General features: G+C 36.4%; 1 protein-coding gene across 4 annotated transcripts; it reads left to right on the top strand.

Annotated features, from left to right (window-relative positions):
• LOC107583193 (kinesin-like protein KIF16B) lies at positions 1-23,379 on the top strand. 4 transcript variants are annotated; one of them, XM_016269323.1, is made up of 31 exons: positions 1-222; positions 1,855-1,924; positions 2,001-2,114; positions 2,849-2,965; positions 3,141-3,238; positions 3,565-3,674; positions 4,605-4,747; positions 4,905-5,073; positions 5,213-5,344; positions 5,576-5,751; positions 6,623-6,688; positions 6,942-7,001; positions 7,084-7,203; positions 7,351-7,402; positions 9,539-9,676; positions 9,806-9,888; positions 9,966-10,054; positions 14,597-14,650; positions 15,052-15,253; positions 15,470-15,693; positions 15,901-16,285; positions 18,780-19,040; positions 19,200-19,537; positions 20,428-20,586; positions 20,723-20,828; positions 21,497-21,541; positions 21,877-21,921; positions 22,009-22,131; positions 22,259-22,348; positions 22,799-22,882; positions 22,974-23,379. In XM_016269323.1, exons 1-31 carry the CDS (start codon positions 176-178, stop codon positions 23,133-23,135), a joined length of 4,062 nt encoding a protein of 1,353 aa, XP_016124809.1. In that variant the 5' UTR covers positions 1-175; the 3' UTR covers positions 23,136-23,379. The 4 variants fall into 4 exon arrangements, with proteins under 4 accessions (XP_016124809.1, XP_016124808.1, XP_016124810.1 ...); XM_016269322.1 differs by having other exon boundaries at positions 21,494-21,541; XM_016269324.1 differs by lacking the exon at positions 21,497-21,541.
• Positions 23,380-23,645: the final 266 nt, after the last annotated feature.

Below are 23,645 nucleotides of genomic sequence, written 5' to 3'. Positions count from 1 at the left end.
ATGCTGACTGTTGAGTGAACACTAGACGAGCGTCACCAGCTCCTCTCACGGACACACTGAGCTGTTTTCCGCGGATACAGTCGCACCAGCCGGAGCCGGTCAGAGTTGTGTCAGTCACCTATGAGAACTGACTGCTGAAGTGTGTGTGTGTGGTTCTGGTGCTCAGGGATGTGCCATGGCATCGGTTCGGGTGGCAGTGCGGGTCCGGCCCATGAACAGACGGTGAGTGCGTCTTAAACACATAATTCACCGAATAAACAAACACGTAAACATCGGCGTGAATAATGTCGCAGCAGCTGCGGAGTGAAAGGCACGACAACACAAACATTAAATACACGTAAAATCAAACTAGTGAGCTGTTTTTCTCGTTATTAACATTCGGCATGTATTAATATTCTATTCATTATTATTGAGGGTTTTTTTCCTTTGGAAAGCTGTCACGACGCAGGTCAGATTCGAACCTGGCGGTCCCTGAGCTGACACTGGACTCTATTGTAAATAATCCGATCGAAAGTGAACCGGATGAAAAATGCCCAAGTTCTCTTGAAAGTGGACTCATCTTTTTTTCTCTCTCTCCATTTTCAGCCCCCTTTGTCTTGAGACTGTCCCAGACCATGTATTTATTATCATAATATTTGTCATTTATAATAATAATAATAAAAGTATATTTTTGTTATTATCACAATTAAAATAAAAAATAAATAAAAAATATATGATTCATAATAATACATTTAATAATACATAAAATAATTATAATGTTTGTATAAATATTGTTAATTTTTGTCTTTAATTTGCAGCATATAATGAATTTAATGAATGTTTTACAATAATGTGAATATCATCAAGAAATCATGCATGAGTGCAATAAGAAGTATAAACATGCTTTAAAGTAAGACTGAGAATTTGTGGGGCTAAATGCACATTGCACACAAACCTGTGTGGATTTAGCATACAGCTTGTGTAGCTTCTGTATGTCTCTGGGAATCATTCTTTCCGAAACATCTCCTGATCCTAGACGCGCTGTGTGAGGATTTTCACTGGAGTGGCTAACTGCATGGTGCTGTTGTCATAGTAGAGCAGAAATATCATTACTTAATTCAGTAATTTTCTGGTTATTCCTGTGTCTGATTCAGATTGTATATGGCAGTGCTCAATAAAATTGACAAAAAAATGCTAATACTGAGATCCAAAATTAATTTTTCATTTTAACTATTTTAAAGGGGTCATATGATGCTTTTTAAAAGATCATTATTTGGTGTAACAGAATATGTTGACATGCTTTAATGTTCAAAAAACACATTCTTTTTATCTTAAAGATTCCTAAATGCATCTACTTTCTGGAAGGCCAAATAAAGTGCTTTTGCTTTCGCTTAGAAATACACGGCGTCTCCCTGACATGCTGCTTCAACACTAACTGCGGTTACTGAAACCACGCCTTCTTTCTGTGCGTGCACATTTGGGCGGCATTATGCTAATATTTGCACATAGTGAGGTAGATATGTGGGGGCGTGTTAGAACGAGCCGCCAAAGAGAAAGGAAACTCCAAAGAGAAAGGAAAACTTGAAATCGCATCATATGACCCCTTTAACTCTAATTGATAATTTAATTTGTAATAATAAAAAAATTATTGCGTAAAAAAAACGAACTAGTGGTTTTAATCTGCTTTCCACCTTAAACAGCTCATAAAAGCATCAGGTCGAAAATGGACACCTGGTTTGATCTGTTGATTGGTCTAAATTAAATCGTCTCCCTCGAGAGTAAATGCCTGTGGACTATGGATTTACAGTGTGTGTGAATAATAGATGAAGTGCATAAATATATATTTTATTCATGTATTATTGATTTTTGGCACAGGGAGAAAGACCTGTCTGCCAAATGCATCATCGAAATGGAAGGCAACAAAACCACCATCACCAACTTAAAAGTATGTTGCATTGAAAGTCTCTAAATGATAGTTTCAAAAAAGTATCAATTTTGAGCTAATTCTATTTTTACATCAGATACCAGATGGAGTGACTGGAGACTCTGTAAGAGAGAGAACAAAGACTTTCACGTATGATTTCTCTTACGACTCTTCGGACTGTAAAAACGCCAGCTTTGTCTCACAGGAGAAGGTCAGTGGAAATATGAACATGCTTTCCACACTTATTTTATTAAATGAAAAAAAATAAATGCACCAAATTAACAATACATAATAATAGTAAAAACTGATTCACAGATATGAATCAAACATATCAATTCTAACATCATTTGTACTATTAAGATTTAAATCTGAGAATGTTTAATGCAATGCAAGTCGCTTTGGATAAAAGCATCTGCTTAATGCATGAATATAAAGATAATCTTGTCCTAATGTGCACTTACTTGCAAGATCACCGAACTAGTTTAATTACATGACCTAATAGCCAAATAAATATCTTCATGCTATTCACAATGCAATATCATTCAAAAAGATTATGAGCATTTGATAATAATAACTAGAGCATGTTTGTAAAAGGGTTTATTTTAATATACTGTTTACGTATAATAAAGTAATCAGATCTCATTAGGAGCTAATCCTCTTAGCGTTTGTGTTCAGAAAGGTTTGTTACTCAAAACGATGACACGTAATAACAATCTTGGGTGTTGTGTTATATAGTGAAAACTAAAATATTGGTATTCATGGTTGGTTTCCCAGAGGCTGATTAAATCAAATCCTGATCTTAAAGAGATTGTAAATGCCCAGCCATCATTAACAGTACATTTGAGCTCATATCTTGACTTTATGATTAACTATCAGTTTTCAGCTTTTCACTGGTGCATATAAAAATACCGTAATATCACAAGCATGATGTGTGTGTGATTTCAGGTGTTCAAGGATCTGGGCACTGATGTGTTAAAGGCAGCGTTTGAAGGATATAATGCCTGCATCTTTGCTTACGGCCAGACTGGATCAGGGAAGTCACACACCATGATGGGCATCCCTGTAAGCCTTTTTATTAATCCAAGTGTCTTCTTTTGCCAAAACCAAGGTTGAGGCTTGTTTTGTCATTTCAAATATATGTCAGTAAATCTCTCAGGCAGTTGATTTATCAGCCTTGACTGCTTTTAGAGGTATTGAGCTGAATACAGGCTCTGAATCATGACTTGCTGTGCCGTAGGGTGACGTCGGGCTGATCCCACGGATCTGTGAAGGATTATTCAGCCGAATTTCAGGAATGACTCGGAGAGATGAAGCCTCTTTCCGTACAGAGGTCAGGTGAGTTGAGTTCAGAAGTCATATGTGAAAATCCTGCAGTATTCGATAGCTAAAGTCTGATAGTCAAATGGTGAAGTGTGCACCATGTTTCTGCACCTTTAGGGGCAGCAAACAGAGTTGCATAAAAGTTTCAAGCAGTCCCCATCACAAACTCACACATTTATTGCTTACGTCAGATTACAGTTCTTTTTGGTGCTCCTAGTAGCACAGAATTAATATTTATTCACATGCACATTTTCAAAGTAAAGATCTGTTGCAGTATACTATACATACACAGAAAAAAATTAAAAACTGCTGAAGCTGTCATGTTTTGATTATGCTGGCAGCTACTTGGAGATTTACAATGAACGGGTGCGGGACTTGTTAAGGAGAAAGCTGGCAGAGACATATAACCTCAGAGTCAGAGAGCATCCTAAAGAGGGACCCTATGTAGAAGGTAAGAACATGACTTCAATCCTTAACCAAAACTCTGCAAATCAATGCATAAGATAAACATTCTCAGTGACAATACTAGTGAAATTTTATGATTCTCATACTAAGTTCAGTGTCACAGCCAAACAAAGATGTTATGGATAACACTCCTCTAATTAAAAAACAAAAAACATTAATATAAATATTAGTAAATTAATCAAAACAGTGGCATGTAGCTTTCTGGTATTGTTCAATTAAGTAACCGTTGCTTTAATTTTTTCAAGGAATCATTTAAGTAAATATTACATAAATATTGCAATATTAAGTACATATTCAGTAAATATAGTAAGTAAATATTGTAATATTAAGTACTGGTAAATATTGCAATATTAAGTACATATTCAGTAAATGTAGTAAGTAAATATTGTAATATTAAGTACTGGTAAATATTGCAATATTATGTAAATACTGAGTAAATATTACAATACGGAGTAATTATTGCAATATTATTTATATATTGAGTAAATATTGTAATATTAAGTACCAGTAAATATTGCAATATTATGTAAACATTAAGTAAATATTGCCATATTAATTAATATTGACTTATTATTTACTTAATCTTGCAATATTTACTCATTCAGTAAATATTATTGCAATATTACGTAAACATGTAAATATTGTAACATTAATTAGTTCATAAATATTGAGTAAATATTACAACATTATGTAAACATTTCTTAAATATTGTAACAAAGTAAACATTACGTATATATTGAGTGAATATTGCAGTATTATGCAAACATTGCATACATATTGAGTAAAAATGTCAATATTATTTAAACATTAAATAAATATTGTGTAAATATTGCAAAAACACTTGAATGCGGCATTCAAAGGTGTCTGCATGTGTAGGTGCTGTAAGTTCTTATAAATGCTTCCTCATTGATTTCAGACCTGTCGAAGCACCTCGTGCAGAACTATAATGATGTGGAGGAGCTGATGGAGGCGGGAAACATCAACCGCACGACTGCCAGCACCGGCATGAACGACACTAGTAGCCGCTCACACGCCATCTTCACCATCAACTTCACACAGGTATCTACACTTGTGTTATTGCCATAGAATGTGGATTTGCATGAGCTTGAACCAGCTGAGAAATCCATGATGTCAGCAAAAGATGCTAAATACCTTTACTAGTAAATAAAGTTAGAAGGATAATATCATACATTTTGTTTTTATTCCCTCTTCTCAGGCTAAGTTTGATGCTGTGATGCCGAGTGAGACAGTCAGTAAGATTCACCTGGTGGACCTGGCAGGAAGTGAGAGGGCCGATGCCACAGGGGCCACGGGTGTCCGGCTCAAAGAGGGCAGCAATATCAACAAATCACTGGTCACTCTGGGCAATGTCATCTCCGCCTTAGGTGAGAGGCGCTGTTTTGCCCTGACACACTTCTGATTGTCTTGATTCATTTCCTTAAATTCACATTAACTTTTGGGTACAGATGGGTAAAATTTTGTCTCTTTTAATTGTTATTCTGATGGCTCCTTCTGTCATTGTAGCTGATCTGTCAATGGAAGGAGCGAACAGTCATTTGAAGAAGAAGCAAGTGTTTGTTCCTTACAGAGACTCAGTGCTCACGTGGCTCCTGAAGGACAGTCTGGGAGGAAACTCAAAGACCATCATGATCGCTAGTGAGTGAGGGATCACGTGACACTCGATGTCTTGGCTGGATCTGTTAAGTTGTTACATAACACTTATGTAATTTGCACAGACAATGGCTTGAAGAAAGGAACATCATTTATTACATTTTACTTGATTGTCACACCATTTGTTTTCTTGATGGTGAAACTTTTAGCGACACCTTTAAAGTTATTAAATCAGTTTTTTGTCATGCATGTGAGATCTCAAATATTTTTGTACAGCTATATCGCCTGCGGACGTAAACTACGGCGAGACGCTGAGCACGCTGCGCTATGCTAATCGTGCTAAAAACATCATCAACAAACCCACGATTAATGAGGATTCCAACGTTAGACTTATACGAGAACTGCGGGCAGAGATCGCTCGGCTGAGAGCGCTGCTCGCGCAGGGAAATCAGGTCTGAACGTGAATTTGACAATTGCTAATTACCCTAAAAGATTAAAGCTATTTACGTCTTAATGATGGATCTCCTTTTCTTATCTAAGTATCAGTTTTAATAGATCTTTTCACTTGCTATTAGAGCTGTGGAGCTGCTTTGTTGATTCAGATTCGTTCTATAATTGATTAATTTTGCAACATTGACAGTTATTGAACTGAATAGAATCAATATGGAACTGACTTAAGCTGAATAAGCACACTATTGTCTTCTGTCAAGCTGTTTCTAGCTGAATTTTGAACTTGTTTCATAATTGATGAACTTTACGCAGTTACTGAAATGAACTACTATTGAATTAAACTACACAGTTTTTTTTTTTTAGAGCAGCTAATATTGAATAAAGCCCCGTTCACACCAAGAACGATAACTATAAAGATAAAGATATAGTTCTAAAAAACGTTCTCAATATTAAAGAATAGCATAGTTCACACCACAACTATAACGATACAGAGGAACGATATCACGGTTGTGATCACTTTCAAAACTATTTTTTTCCAGCTGATGAATGATAAAACACTGACAGCCAATCAGAATCCATCCTGCTGTAACGAGCTCAAGAATTTAAAGCGGCAGACGCATGTGCGCTTAGAATAAACAGACGATATCGTTCGCTGGTGTGGCCGCTAATATCGTTATCTTTACAGTTATCTTTGTAGTTATCGTTTTTGGTGTGAACGGGGCTTTAGTTTCATATTTGAAGAAGTTTGCATAATTGATTCTGTTTTTTTCCTGTTTATTACTATGAAGCTGCTTTGAAGCAATCTATAGTGTATAAAGCGCTTTATAAATAAAGGTGACCTGACTTGGCTGTTATATTTTGTCTCATTTTCAGATAGCGCTGCTCGATTCCCCCACAGCGTTAAGTATGGAGGAGGAACTGCACCATAATGAAGCTATGGTAACATGCACCCTTTCATAATTACATAACAACAGCACTTGTACACTCCTCCAAGCTGACGCAGTCGCACTGAATAAGCAGTTTCTAAAGCTATTCATTTTCACACACTGAAGCTCATAATGTGCTAAACAGCAGGGATTTGTTTGCCAAATTTTTGCTAATAAATGCTGTGCGAAATGCCAGTGATGAATTCAAATGTTAGTTATGGCAGGATATGAAATAACACAGTCATGTGCATGTTTTTCTGTCGCAGGTGTTGGAGCTGACCAAGGAATGGACGAACAAATGGAATGAAACGCAGAACATCCTGAAGGTTTGTCGCTATCTTTCAGTCCAGCATCTTATTTTTATGGCCTCGTTCGCTGAGCCAGGCACTGAGTGTGTGTTTCGAGCAGGAGGAAACTCTGGCTCTGAGGAAGGAGGGAATCGGAGTGATCCTGGACTCAGAGCTGCCTCATCTCATCGGGATTGATGATGATCTGCTCAGCACCGGCATCATTCTCTATCACTTAAAGGTAATGAACATCGGGCAGTGATCATTACAGTATGAGTGGTGAAGATGAAGACGCCGCTACAACCGAATGAATTAGTTTTTCTTTATTATGTTGTTTATTTCATGTGATTGTATTATATGAATTTACAGGGTTTGTGTGTGTTTGCAGGAGGGAAGGACATACGTTGGCCGTGACGATGCCACTAATGAACAGGACATCAGTGAGTTTAACAGTCTTCAATGACAGAACTATCTCTCCATCTCTTTAGTTATTATTTGATTCAGAGACAGCACACAAACATGATATTAATAATAAGCATTTGAAATGCCACGATGAAAATCTGTCTTAATTTATGCACCATATGTTTTCTAGAATGATCTATATTAATTAAATCTATATAATGTGATATGATTTCATGTTTTTGAAAATGTGGACATTTAGTTGTGCTGTTTTAATGTTAGTGTTAATTATTTTACTGGTAGTTTAGTTAAATATGTCAGATCAGATGAGGAAAAAATTCTATAAATAATCAGAATTAATCATGTAATTATGTTTTCTCACAAAATGGGTATCTCTGATTTGCAATTTTAAGATAAATTCCTCTAGTGGACGCTAATATCGTTATCTTTGTAGTTATCGTTTTTGGTGTGAACGGGGCTTTAGTTTCATATTTGAAGAAGTTTGCATAATTGATTCTGTTTTTTTCCTGTTTATTACTATGAAGCTGCTTTGAAGCAATCTATAGTGTATAAAGCGCTTTATAAATAAAGGTGACCTGACTTGGCTGTTATATTTTGTCTCATTTTCAGATAGCGCTGCTCGATTCCCCCACAGCGTTAAGTATGGAGGAGGAACTGCACCATAATGAAGCTATGGTAACATGCACCCTTTCATAATTACATAACAACAGCACTTGTACACTCCTCCAAGCTGACGCAGTCGCACTGAATAAGCAGTTTCTAAAGCTATTCATTTTCACACACTGAAGCTCATAATGTGCTAAACAGCAGGGATTTGTTTGCCAAATTTTTGCTAATAAATGCTGTGCGAAATGCCAGTGATGAATTCAAATGTTAGTTATGGCAGGATATGAAATAACACAGTCATGTGCATGTTTTTCTGTCGCAGGTGTTGGAGCTGACCAAGGAATGGACGAACAAATGGAATGAAACGCAGAACATCCTGAAGGTTTGTCGCTATCTTTCAGTCCAGCATCTTATTTTTATGGCCTCGTTCGCTGAGCCAGGCACTGAGTGTGTGTTTCGAGCAGGAGGAAACTCTGGCTCTGAGGAAGGAGGGAATCGGAGTGATCCTGGACTCAGAGCTGCCTCATCTCATCGGGATTGATGATGATCTGCTCAGCACCGGCATCATTCTCTATCACTTAAAGGTAATGAACATCGGGCAGTGATCATTACAGTATGAGTGGTGAAGATGAAGACGCCGCTACAACCGAATGAATTAGTTTTTCTTTATTATGTTGTTTATTTCATGTGATTGTATTATATGAATTTACAGGGTTTGTGTGTGTTTGCAGGAGGGAAGGACATACGTTGGCCGTGACGATGCCACTAATGAACAGGACATCAGTGAGTTTAACAGTCTTCAATGACAGAACTATCTCTCCATCTCTTTAGTTATTATTTGATTCAGAGACAGCACACAAACATGATATTAATAATAAGCATTTGAAATGCCACGATGAAAATCTGTCTTAATTTATGCACCATATGTTTTCTAGAATGATCTATATTAATTAAATCTATATAATGTGATATGATTTCATGTTTTTGAAAATGTGGACATTTAGTTGTGCTGTTTTAATGTTAGTGTTAATTATTTTACTGGTAGTTTAGTTAAATATGTCAGATCAGATGAGGAAAAAATTCTATAAATAATCAGAATTAATCATGTAATTATGTTTTCTCACAAAATGGGTATCTCTGATTTGCAATTTTAAGATAAATTCCTCTAACTGTAATTACAATTCAAATATCAGTGGAACATCCTGTGTATGATGATGCATTTATGGGTAATTGATACTAAAAAATGTAATCAAAAATAATGCTTCAGTTTTATGCATTTAAAAAAAAAAATTCAATTGAAATCCTGCCCTTAAATGGATAGTTCACCCAAAAATGAAAATTTGCTGTTAATGTCCTCACCCTCAGGCCATCCAAGATGCTGTATCCTGTTTGTTTCTTAATTCAAATTCTTTTGGATTGCCATTTTCAGTTCAATTTCAATTTAGATTTCCAACTGGAGTTGAATTGAAATTCAGATCTTTGCCTAACCCCAACCCAGATTTTGCCAGTACTGTCAATCATAAAGATATTTGCTGTCTCTCTCTTTGCAGTTCTTCATGGTTTGGGTCTGGAAAGTGAGCACTGTCTGATAGAGAATCAGAATGGAACGGTCACTCTTATTCCTCTGAATGACGCTCAATGTTCAGTCAATGGAGTTCAGATCACTGAGCCCTGCCAGCTCAACCAAGGTCACACATACACCTTTCTACAAAGAATTTCATTTTTGATTAAATAAGCTATATGAATGCAGTTTTATGCAAAGCTGATGTTTCTCATTTATTAAACGGTAGATTTATTTGTGCATTTGTGTTTCTCAGGTGCTGTCATTCTCCTCGGCAGAACCAATATGTTCAGATTCAATCATCCTAAAGAGGCGGCTAAACTTCGAGAAAAGAGAAAGGTGAGAGGAATTCACACACAAAACTTCAGCATCTCACACACACGTTTGTTAATATATCTGCTCTTCCGGTTCTCCAGAGCGGCCTCCTCACCAGCCTGAGCTTATCCATGTCTGATCTGTCCAAATCCTGTGAAAACCTCTCCACAGTCATGCTGTATAACCCTGGGTAAGCCTCCACGTGTGTGGGAGTGCGTGTGCAACAGAGCGAGTGGCATCTTCCTCCCCACGCCGCCGCCTCTTCCTCAGCCCTCCTCCCTCTCTTCCTTCACATGAGCCTTCTCTTCCCTCCTCTCTCCATCCTCCTCTCTCTTCATGCCCTCCGGCTCCATTGCTGGTACTGCTGATGCCCAGTGCATTAAAACAGCTTGCCAGATCATCAGTGATCCAATAGGGATGCATGATAAATCAGTTACCATTCTGGTACTGACTAATGGAAGATAAAGCATGTATATAGTGGTTTCCTAAAATTATGAATTGGACAAATATACAACAATGACCACCAACAACAGCCAATAGTTTCAGTTGAATGGCTGATCATCATGAAATTTGGTATATTACACTATCTTTAAATGTTTGAAGTCAGTTAGAGTTTTTTAAGGGATAAATATTTTTGTTCAGCAAGAATGCATTAAAATGATCAAAAGTGACAGTAAAGACATTTATAATGTTACAAAAGATTTATTTCAAATAAATGCTGTTCTTTTTAACTTTCTGTTCATCACAAAATCTTGAAAAAGATTGATAAGAAGAAATGTTTCTTGAGCAGCAAATCAGCACATTAGAATGATTTCTGAAGGATCATGTGACACTGAAGACTGGAGTAATGATGCTGAAAATTCAGCTTTGTATCACTGGAATATATTACATTTTAAAATATATTCAAATTGAAAACAGCTATTTTAAATGGAAATAATATTTGACAATAGTACAGTTTTTATTGTATTTTTGATCAAATAAATGCAGCCTTGGTGAGCAGAAGATATTTATTTAAAATGTTAAAATAATCTTACTGGCCTCAAACTTTTGAATGTTAGTGTACTTGAGTTTGTTTAATGTAAATAAATTCCCATGGTTTAAGTCATTATTGGATGAAAATAATATTATTTTTTACAAGTTCAACAATGTTTTTTCTGTGACCGGTCTCAAGAGTATTGAACACATTTTTGCTTTACATTGTAATATTTTAATGCCAAAATTTGAGCATAAATACTTTCAGGTTGGACTAGGTTGCTCTAGTGAAAACACCAGTTTACCAAAACAAAAAAAAACAGGTTGAACCAAACAGATTTAGGGTATTGGCTAGTGAAGATGAAGACGCCGCTACAACCGAATGAATTAGTTTTTCTTTATTATGTTGTTTATTTCATGTGATTGTATTATATGAATTTACAGGGTTTGTGTGTGTTTGCAGGAGGGAAGGACATACGTTGGCCGTGACGATGCCACTAATGAACAGGACATCAGTGAGTTTAACAGTCTTCAATGACAGAACTATCTCTCCATCTCTTTAGTTATTATTTGATTCAGAGACAGCACACAAACATGATATTAATAATAAGCATTTGAAATGCCACGATGAAAATCTGTCTTAATTTATGCACCATATGTTTTCTAGAATGATCTATATTAATTAAATCTATATAATGTGATATGATTTCATGTTTTTGAAAATGTGGACATTTAGTTGTGCTGTTTTAATGTTAGTGTTAATTATTTTACTGGTAGTTTAGTTAAATATGTCAGATCAGATGAGGAAAAAATTCTATAAATAATCAGAATTAATCATGTAATTATGTTTTCTCACAAAATGGGTATCTCTGAATTGCAATTTTAAGATAAATTCCTCTAACTGTAATTACAATTCAAATATCAGTGGAACATCCTGTGTATGATGATGCATTTATGGGTAATTGATACTAAAAAATGTAATCAAAAATAATGCTTCAGTTTTATGCATTTAAAAAAAAAAATTCAATTGAAATCCTGCCCTTAAATGGATAGTTCACCCAAAAATGAAAATTTGCTGTTAATGTCCTCACCCTCAGGCCATCCAAGATGCTGTATCCTGTTTGTTTCTTAATTCAAATTCTTTTGGATTGCCATTTTCAGTTCAATTTCAATTTAGATTTCCAACTGGAGTTGAATTGAAATTCAGATCTTTGCCTAACCCCAACCCAGATTTTGCCAGTACTGTCAATCATAAAGATATTTGCTGTCTCTCTCTTTGCAGTTCTTCATGGTTTGGGTCTGGAAAGTGAGCACTGTCTGATAGAGAATCAGAATGGAACGGTCACTCTTATTCCTCTGAATGACGCTCAATGTTCAGTCAATGGAGTTCAGATCACTGAGCCCTGCCAGCTCAACCAAGGTCACACATACACCTTTCTACAAAGAATTTCATTTTTGATTAAATAAGCTATATGAATGCAGTTTTATGCAAAGCTGATGTTTCCCATTTATTAAACTGTAGATTTATTTGTACATTTGTGTTTCTCAGGTGCTGTCATTCTCCTCGGCAGAACCAATATGTTCAGATTCAATCATCCTAAAGAGGCGGCTAAACTTCGAGAAAAGAGAAAGGTGAGAGGAATTCACACACAAAACTTCAGCATCTCACACACACGTTTGTTAATATATCTGCTCTTCCGGTTCTCCAGAGCGGCCTCCTCACCAGCCTGAGCTTATCCATGTCTGATCTGTCCAAATCCTGTGAAAACCTCTCCACAGTCATGCTGTATAACCCTGGGTAAGCCTCCACGTGTGTGGGAGTGCGTGTGCAACAGAGCGAGTGGCATCTTCCTCCCCACGCCGCCGCCTCTTCCTCAGCCCTCCTCCCTCTCTTCCTTCACATGAGCCTTCTCTTCCCTCCTCTCTCCATCCTCCTCTCTCTTCATGCCCTCCGGCTCCATTGCTGGTACTGCTGATGCCCAGTGCATTAAAACAGCTTGCCAGATCATCAGTGATCCAATAGGGATGCATGATAAATCAGTTACCATTCTGGTACTGACTAATGGAAGATAAAGCATGTATATAGTGGTTTCCTAAAATTATGAATTGGACAAATATACAACAATGACCACCAACAACAGCCAATAGTTTCAGTTGAATGGCTGATCATCATGAAATTTGGTATATTACACTATCTTTAAATGTTTGAAGTCAGTTAGAGTTTTTTAAGGGATAAATATTTTTGTTCAGCAAGAATGCATTAAAATGATCAAAAGTGACAGTAAAGACATTTATAATGTTACAAAAGATTTATTTCAAATAAATGCTGTTCTTTTTAACTTTCTGTTCATCACAAAATCTTGAAAAAGATTGATAAGAAGAAATGTTTCTTGAGCAGCAAATCAGCACATTAGAATGATTTCTGAAGGATCATGTGACACTGAAGACTGGAGTAATGATGCTGAAAATTCAGCTTTGTATCACTGGAATATATTACATTTTAAAATATATTCAAATTGAAAACAGCTATTTTAAATGGAAATAATATTTGACAATAGTACAGTTTTTATTGTATTTTTGATCAAATAAATGCAGCCTTGGTGAGCAGAAGATATTTATTTAAAATGTTAAAATAATCTTACTGGCCTCAAACTTTTGAATGTTAGTGTACTTGAGTTTGTTTAATGTAAATAAATTCCCATGGTTTAAGTCATTATTGGATGAAAATAATATTATTTTTTACAAGTTCAACAATGTTTTTTCTGTGACCGGTCTCAAGAGTATTGAACACATTTTTGCTTTACATTGTAATATTTTAATGCCAAAATTTGAGCATAAATACTTTCAGGTTGGACTAGGTTGCTCTAGTGAAAACACCAGTTTACCAAAACAAAAAAAAACAGGTTGAACCAAACAGATTTAGGGTATTGGCTATAGTTTTTTTTATTATTATTTTTTTTATCGATGCATCCCTAAACAACAACAGAATGCATGTTGACTTTTTGCATTGTCACATTAATAGAAGAATGCACAGTAAAAATTAGTTTTATGATGGTTTTATTGTTATTTTTGTTGGTGAGGTTTGGATCTGCGATCACGCATGTGGAAACTGATTGGCCTGTAAAACCCTAAAATGACTGATCATGATCCTGGGCAATGACTTACTACACCAACTACATATCATAAATGAACACCAAACATTGAAATTTTATTTTTTATTTTTATTATATTATTTTATTTTAAGGAGTTGTTCACAAAAATTCAGTCATTTATTTTTTTCAATTATCCTTAGATAAAATTAATTCAGACTAATAGTCTGGATTTGTGCAGCAGTATTTGGTAACGTTTCCTCTTTGTGAACTTCTTCATGGCAGTCTCTTCACTGAAAAGGGTCCCATCTTTCTCAGGTAGAACCAAAGCACAACTAGTGTTCTCATGTTAACTGTTGTGTTTTTATATACATATTAATGTCAGTATTTGTGGGTTCAGTTCAGTCTCTCCATTTTTTGTTCATCATGCTTGTGAGAAGCACTTCATCATCATCATCCTAACACTTTAGTTGACTGTGTGTTTCCATCTCTTTTATTTAAAGTTGTGTATTCTGCAGCACGTGCTTATAGTTGCAGCGCATGCAATGTGACCGCTCAGTGCTCATAAAAATGCAGACCCTCATCCCATGTGCTATTGTGAGTTTGCTGTGGTTTGTGTGTGTGTGTGTGTGTTTTAAGGGTGTAAACTAATTGTGTCTTATATGTTCCAGACTAGAGTTTGAAAGGCAGCAAAGAGAAGAACTGGAAAAACTGGAAAATAAAAGGTGTGTCATGTGACTTATAAAACATTAATATACGCAAAATACTTCAGCGAAATATGTAATTTACATAAAGCAGTCCTATCCACTTATTTACATGTAATTTGGGATTTTATCCAAATCAGCTTAGGCAAATAAACAAAATTGCAAACAAAACGGCGAGCTGCGTAAATTTGTAACTTAATTACAATAATAAAACTATGAATCATTTTTGTAAATTATAATAATTATATTACAATTATATTTTTTATATACAAGTTATTTGTAAAATAATTGTATTTGTAATCACTATTATATAATAAATAATAATTATCTAATAATATATATTCTTTTATATAAAATAATGTCAAATTAATTAATTTTGGGCCTAATCAGAATTCTTTTCCTTTGTTTTGTTGCTGGTCCAGGCGGCTGATAAAAGAGATGGAGGAAAAGCAGAAGTGTGAGAAGGCGGAGCTTGAGCGCATGCAGCAGGAGGTGGAGTCTCAGCGGAAGGAGTCTGAGCAGGTGCAGCTGTGCATCCGCAGACAGGAGGAGAGCCTGCGCAGACGCAGTCAGGACATCGAGGGCCGCCTCCGAGACTTGATCGCTGAGAAAGAGAGATTTCAGGTCAGACTGCTGATCAGGAAGTAGGCCGTTTTATGGTTGTCAATTTTTGGAATTGTTCAGTTTTTTTCCCCTCTACATGGCTGCAAAACTCATTTGTTTTTTATAGGGTTAGTTTTTGTCTCCAGCCAAGAGCCAAAATTTTAAATATTGTAAACTTTAAAATCGATTTTTGCACTTCAGAGGCTTTTTTTATATGCTAATGTCTGTTGTGTTCAGGAGGAGAGACACAGAGAGCAGAAGGAACAGGAACAGCAGAAGCAGAGGAGACTGCAGCCGAAGCAGAAGCTGGAGGAGGTGGAAGTGCAGGAGGAGGATCTGGAGGAGGATGAAAAGGCTCAGGTCCAGCGAGATCGAGCAGAACAAACCGAGCTCCTTCGTGAGCTGGAGCGGCTCAAACGAGAGCGCGCGGAGCAGGCCATCAAACTCAAGCTGGAACACAGGTGGAAAATATGAACACTGATAATAAGAAATGTTTCTTGAGCAGCAAATCAGCATATTAGAATGATTTCTGAAGGATCATGTGACACTGAAGACTGGAGTAATGATGCTGAAAATTCAGCTTTAACATCACAGGAATAAATGACATTTTACAATATATTCAAACCGAGATCAGTTATTTAACAATATTTCACAATAATAACTTCCAGGCGTCTGGAGGAGCGAGAGAAGGAGCAGCTGAGTCTGGTTGGGCGTCTAGAGGAGCAGCTGAGGGAGCGCAGTGAGGAGGCGGCCGCCCTGCTCACGCCGGATGAAGCGCGCCGACTGGAAGAGGAGAGACAGACACTCACCGAGCTCAGGGAGGAGCTGCTCAGAGCGAAGGAGGCGCGGATCGATGGAGAGGAGGAGGGCGGGGAGGAGGCCCGGAGGAGCGCGCAGGCACAGTATGAACATTTCAAACAGATGCAGGTGGAGGAGCTGAGTTTGCTGGAGGAGTCACTGATCCAGCAGAAGGACCGGCTGGAACAGGAGGTGGCCAATGAACGCACGTCACTCGGCCTGCTGCTGCACACACACAAGGACAAACAGAGACAGGTACAGGTGTCCTTATTTCAAAAGCACACTCAAACAAGAGGAAAACTGATGTGGGGAGGTTTTCATTGTTTGTTTTATTTTTAATGATTGTGATAAGAGTGTGGCACATTTACGACACTTAAATACCATTTTGTTCATTTTTAAATTAATATTTAAATTTAAGTTCGAAGTAACAATCTTTTGAGATGATTCTTTTTAGTGACTCAAAACATAATGCAGCGCTACCTGTGTAGGCCAATTCACCAACAAATGACTCTCTTAAACAGGTTCTTTTTAGTGAATCTGTAACATACAACAGGACCAGTGTAGTCTGATTCACAAACAACTGACTCTTTTGAGATGATTCTTTTTAGTGAATCTGTAACATACAACATAGTCTGATTCACAAACAACTGACTCTTTTGAGATGATTCTTTTTAGTGAATCTGTAACATACAACAGGATCAGTGTAGTCTGATTCACAAAAAACTGACTCTTTTGAGATGATTATTTTAGTGAATTTGTAACATACTGACTCTTTTGAGATGATTCTTTTTAGTGAATCTGTTACATACAACAGGATCAGTGTAGTCTGATTCACAAAAAACTGACTCTTTTGAGATGATTATTTTAGTGAATTTGTAACATACAACAGGATCAGTGTAGTCTGATTCACAGACAAATGACTCTTTTGAGATGATTCTTTTTAGTGAATTTGTAACATACAACAGGACCAGTGTAGGTTGATTCACAAACAACTGACTCTTTTGAGATGAATCTTTTTAGTGAATCTGTTACATGCAACAGGACCAGTGTAGTCTGATTCACAAACAACTGACTCTTTTGAGATGAATCTTTTTAGTGAATCTGTTACATGCAACAGGACCAGTGTAGTCTGATTCACAGACAAATTACTCTTTTGAGATGATTCTTTGTAGTGAATCAAAAAATTATGCAGCACAACCTGTGTAGTCCAATACATGAACAAAACTCTTTTGATACTATTCTTTTTAGTTAATCCAACCATAATGCAGCAAGGCCTGTGTAGGTTAATTCATGAGCAAATTTTTTTTTTTTTTAATGGTTCTTTTTAGTAAATCTATAACCAGAGGCGGACAAAGTACTCAACTCCATTACTTGAGTGAAAGTACAGATACTGCTGGTCAGATATTACTCCATTACAAGTAAAAGTTGTAAAGACAGATTTTTACTCAAGTAAAAGTTCAGAAGTACTTGCTTTTAAAAGTACTTAAGTAGCAAAAGTAAATTTCCTTTTTTATGTCAATGCACTGTTTTATTGTTGTATGTAATACTTGCAATACTTCTGAAGCAACTTACAATACATTACACCTACTGAATACACTGACTAGCTTGTAGTATCTTTGGAATAAAGAGCTTTTAGAATGTTAAAAATCTATGGGGGGAAAAATTAACACCCTACCCACCCCCACAAAAGCAGGATGGTAGTGATCTCACAGCTCTGACAGTGTGTGCACACATCTATGTAGCCATTCAATTACATTTGAACAGAGTGGACAGTGAAATTGCTGTAAATACAGAGTGATAAGAAAGAAAGAAAAATCAAACCTGCTTTAAAACCCAGCAACACAACTGTAGCTGTATAACTTTTACAACAGCAACACTGCTTTAACAAAAAATCAAAACAGCAAGATTTTAAAAATGCTGTCTAATCGCTCTTGCAGTACTTTGATATCATACACAGAACAGTCTGTGCAGTGCTGCTTCAAGTCCAACACCTATTGTGTTTTATTAGGAGACGCACAACAGTTCTTCTGTGGCTTTATAGGTAATATTTTCACGTACACAATTTAGCAAAATCAGACAATATTGTGTCTAATATAAACCACAATATTAACTTCTTATTATTGAATTGTTATAAATAAATATCATATTTGGAACTGGGCAGTGTTCAAAAAATGCTGGGAAAGCTCTTCATGTAGCCCCAAGAGTGATTACTGATAAACTGTCTGAAAAAAATAGTTTTTAGAGAAGAAAGAAATCACCCACTGACTTTCAAAGCTGCTAACGACTTTCTACTTCGAGGACCTTGATAGAAATGTAGTGGAGTGAAAAGTACAATATTTGTCTTTCAAATGTAGTGAAGTTAAACTCATAAGTTCCCAGAAAAAATAATACTCAAGTAAAGTACAGATACTCTAAAAGTGTACTTAAGTACAATACTCAAGTAAATGTACTTAGTTACTGTCCGCCTCTGTCTATAACATCCATCGGGACCAATATAGGCTGATTACTGAAACAAATGACTCTTAGGAATCGGTTCTTTTAATGAATAGTTCCATAAGACAAATTGCCGGTTTGAATTAGTGAATTAGAAAAACTAAATAATTTAAAGCATCAGCAGAGAGAGAACTTCTTTCAAATGTGAGCAAAATGGACATTGTAATAGAATCGTAATTGAATCAACATGAGAATAAAAAAAAATCTAATCAAATTGAATCAAGACTCTGGTGATTCACTCTTCTCGTCCTTGCAGGTCTGTGATATGATGGAGCGTGGCGTTCAGGACGTGTCCTGTCTGGGACAGGAGGAGGTTCTGATCCAGCAGGCCGAGCACAGGCTGCAGTTTAAAGAGAGACAGCTCCAATCTCTCTGTGAGAAACACCTCCCCGCTGTCTCAGAGGAGCGGCAAAGAGCCACTGAGCTACTGGAGAGAGTTAGAGGAGGAACAGGGTCTCCTGGTTTGGACAGAAGTCCAGAAGCTATGGACAAAGAGCTGGATGAGACTCTATATCAGGTAAAACTCTGATCAATCAGATGATCTCTTCCTGTCTAAGTGGGCGGCACTTGACCTGAATAAGCTGCAAACTTGTATTGGTAGTGGCATCTCACAAATACTTATTTATCTCGCTTTTATCCATCTTTATCTTTCTTTGCTCTCTGTTTTTCTCTGCAGGTAGAGAAGGAGCTGGAGGAGAAGGAGGAGCGTTTGTCTCAGTACAGCGCGAGCGCAGAGCAGTTGCAGCAGCTCCAGCAGTCGTACGAGTTCACAGCAAACGTGGCCCGTCAGGAGGAGAAGGTCCGCAGGAAGGAGAAGGAGATTCTGGAGTGGAAGGAGAAACAGCAGCGGGAGGTTCTGGAGCAGGCGGTCGCGCGCTTGGAGAGGAGACACTCCACTTACCGCAGGAGCCTCAGTCTGGAGCCGGACGCCGAAGGGCCCCGAAAGAGGTCACAGTCCGCTCTAGGACAGAGCACTTCCAGGTTTACAGGAACACAAGACCTGGACCAGGACAGGTGTGTAGTTGTTTTTTTAGAAGTACACTAGCACAGCTTGAGAGGGGACCCTTTTGATAAAAATAAAGACAGCTGTATATTGTTATGTAAAAATACATATTTATACTGTTTGAGACAATGATTAAGGTATGGTAAAAACTTTATATTAATTTCATTAGGAATATTTCCATGCCAGACCACTCACAAAACATAAGTCTTATGTATGTATTGCATGGTATTGCACCTTAGAAATGCACCCAGACAATATGAGAATATAGTAAAATTAATTAATAGTGATATTATTAATACCTGTAAGCGTCAAAACAAATTGAAACATGATATTGCCCTCTAAAATGCAGCTCAATAATATGCAAGTATAAGAACATAATAAAATTAATTAATAGTAATATTATAGACAAATAATTGTTTCCAAAATTAAACAATTGGATTTTTACATTGTCATTATATTAATACAAATTGTTAAAAGATTATCTGGAAAATATTTACTTTTTATTTAGTGTATCTGAGATTGACACTTACATTCTTCTCAAAGATTTTTACTTTAGAAAAACAAATTATGAGAAAAATTTTATATAAAATAATTTAAATAATGCATTAATCATTTTGAATAATTAATGTCTTAATCTTAACCAGTCTTTAGAAAGCATAATGAAATACTATTAAATTAAAGTGAATGTGAACGTAAAAATATAATTGTTTCACACACTATATTTCATTAAAATCTTAAGTGCACAGATGAATTTTAACAGCCCTAAAATAAATAAATAAAATCTCTAATTTTTTATGGACTCTAGATACCCCTTCCAGGGGTTGTCTGGAATCCAATGTGATAAACCTAGAGACGCTCTGCTGTGTCTTTGCTTTATGATTTTGTTCTGGGTGTTTCTCAGGATGGAGCGAGAGATCGCGGAGCTGAAGCAGAGGATCAGTGAGAGTGAAGGAAGCGTGCGGAGTCTCAGTGTGAGCGGGGAAGAAAAAAACAATGTGAACCAGTCACCCGTCAGCCCCATACAGACCCTCCCGACTGTCCTGTCTATAGGAGACGAGAGGTACACGCACCACTGCTGCCTTTTATTGCTGCTTAACGGTCTCAAACAAGCAGTGTGTAGTAAAGACTTACTGCTTGGTTGTGATTTTGTCAGTAAGTAATTTCATTTGTGGCTGAACTGGCCGTTTACCTCTCAGGATTAACGTGTATATTGAAGAAGAGGTGCAGCGCAGGCTGCAGAAACTGAACCTGTGGAATAGAGAGAATAACAACACACTCTCACTGTCTTCAGATTCACTGCAGGTATAAATCTACAGCTAACACACTCACTCATTTAAACTGTAACAGACAGACTGGCACTTTAAAGACAACATTTTTTTTTTATTTTTACTTATTTATTTACAACTGTTTTCTTCAGAAAATCTAGCAATTTTTTTGGGGCCTATGTAACTAAGGCAACATAACCAGAGAAAAATATTAACCAATAATAAACTATTATAACAAATAAAATTGTATTCTTTTCTACAGAATATTCTGTCTCGCTCAAGAATACTTTACCGCACAGAAGTGAAATATGTTGTTTCATGTTGTCTTTAAACTGAAGACCAAAACATCATGTTCTTACTATCATTATTCTATTATAAAATATACATGCTGTTGCACAATTGCTTTTCTTTTTGGTTTGGATGCCAACTATTTGTACATTTGTGAAACTGAAAAAAGCAGGCCCAAACAGAATCTATACATTTTTATTCACTTATTTTTGGGCTGTTTCTGTGCTGATTTTAGCCGAAAGCACAAATGAATTAGCCAAACTGTTCTCTGTGAGATTTGTGTGCAAGCACAGGTTCGGTGTGGGCTTGCAAAAGAGGAGAAAAATGGTTTAATTTTACCCTCGTCATGCACAAGAAACGCATTAAAACCCACAGAGTTGTTTTTGGCATCAACAAAGTTGTTTAACTCTGCAGGAGGAGGAGCAGGATAGTGAGGGTAGCTCTGTGAGATTGACAGATGAGGTAAGCACAGGCCTCAGCCAATCAGCACCAGCTGAGTGGACGGTGATTTGCATGATCCAGCCTTAATTTGCATACCGCTCACAATCTCTGATATCAGTAGATTGGGTCTTTCCTGTGGTTTACTACTTTGGGAGCATGCAGCCTGCCCACCGATGTCTTGCATAGATGCATTTCACCTGTTCCTGCAATGAAACTGTTTTTTTTGTTCTACCTCACTTATGGGAAATGACAAACAAGTGCTTGCTTGTTCTCTGAAATCAGCTACTAGTCATTGAGATTGTTAAAGTTTTGTTAATTATTTTATGAACCTAATGAAATGTGTTTTAATCTCTCAGGACAACGATAAAAAACGCATTGATCAACGCAAACTGAAATATGAGGTACTGTCTTGTATATTTAGGTAATTTTATTTCATTAACACTTCAGTTGAGGATGCTTTCTGACCGTCAGTGCCCGTCTTTCCTCAGCGGCTGGTGTCAATTCCTCTGGATCCGAGTCCAGAGAGTCTTAAAGATCCAGTCAAGATCAGTATTCCCCGTTACGTCCTTTGTGGTCAGGGAAAAGATGAACACTTCGAGTTTGAAGTCAAGGTTCGTCTGCATTTCATACAATCACAATCACCGCATTATCTGTAAGAATGATTAAATTGACCATCTGGCCACCTCCTGTAAAAAAAAAAAAAAAAAAAACCTCTTGGGGTTTTGTGTCTGTGTTCAGATCACTGTTTTGGATGAAACGTGGACGGTGTTCAGAAGATACAGTCGTTTTCGGGAGATGCACAAATCTCTGAAGCTGAAGTATCCAAAGGTATGACCCACATGTATACTAAGAAACAAATGTGATGCAGCTGGTAGAGCATGACGCGAGTAACACCAAGGTTACGGGGTTTGATTCACAGAGAATGTACATACTAATTAAATGCATGAGAGTGCATCATAAGTTGCATTGGATAAATGCATAAATTTAGTAAATTTAAGTAATTTCAGATCAGATTTATTCATGCAATTTTTGAAATATTTGTCATTTTTTATATATATATGTATGTATATATATATATATATAAATTTCACCCCAAAATACAATTTAGGACCATCACATTTTTTTGCAATATTTATATGCAATTAAGATTAATGCATGCATAAGCTGCTTTTGATACATGCATATATGTAAAAAAAAAAGATTTCTTCTTTATTATATATTAATATATTTCATCCCAAACTAATGAGATATTTTAGATAATCTTGAATCTTGTTTTAGCTTGCGGCTTTGGACTTCCCTCCCAAAAAGATTTTTGGGAACAGAGATGAGCGAATGGTTGCGGAACGCCGGAATCAGTTGGAGGTAATCAGATATGTTTTTGAATGAGAACCTCATGAAAACTACAGGGGTTTTACTGATCTAAGATGTTGATGATACCATTGTGTTTTCCCAGCAATACCTGCGGAACTTCTTCCATGTGATGATGTCATCCTCCTCCTCTTCTCCTCTGAGAACAGACGAGTTTGGACTACACCTCTCTAAACACGCCGTGTGCAGCATCTCTCCTTTCTTTAAGAAGGGAGTGTTTGACTACAGCAGTCACGGGACGGGCTGATACACACACACACACACACACACTCCAATTAAAAAAACACTCATTTACATAAATACAAACTGACTGATGCACTGACAGAGACAAAGACATTTCACTCTAAAATCAAAAAGAAAAAAATAAGAAATTATATTCAGCATAAAGAAAATCAAGCCTGATTTTGGAACCATAAAGATTTTTGCAATGTGACATTATTTTCATGACAATTAAGCATATTATTCCAAAGACATTCTCATACTATACATTTAGATTTTTTGACGTACGTTTTTTTTTTTTTTTGAAATTTATTCTCAAGTGTGATTCCCATAGTAATACAGATTTTTTTTTAAAAAAAGTTTTATTCTGTATTAAAGTTAAAAATCCTAAAAAGTAAAAAATATTTATTTGTATTATATAAAGTAGCATAAATCGAAATAACAGGACAACAATATTGTCATGATGTAAAAATACTTAACATTTTAAATAAAATTTCATCATTATTGCCATGAAAATAATATCATAATGGAAAAAATC

Source organism: Sinocyclocheilus grahami, unplaced genomic scaffold (genome assembly GCF_001515645.1).
Source record: "Sinocyclocheilus grahami isolate Dianchi unplaced genomic scaffold, SAMN03320097.WGS_v1.1 scaffold51.1, whole genome shotgun sequence".
Classification (NCBI taxonomy): Eukaryota; Metazoa; Chordata; class Actinopteri; order Cypriniformes; family Cyprinidae; genus Sinocyclocheilus; species Sinocyclocheilus grahami.
The sequence above is the reverse complement of the archived record's forward strand: the minus strand, read 5'-3'. Positions and strand labels throughout refer to the sequence as shown.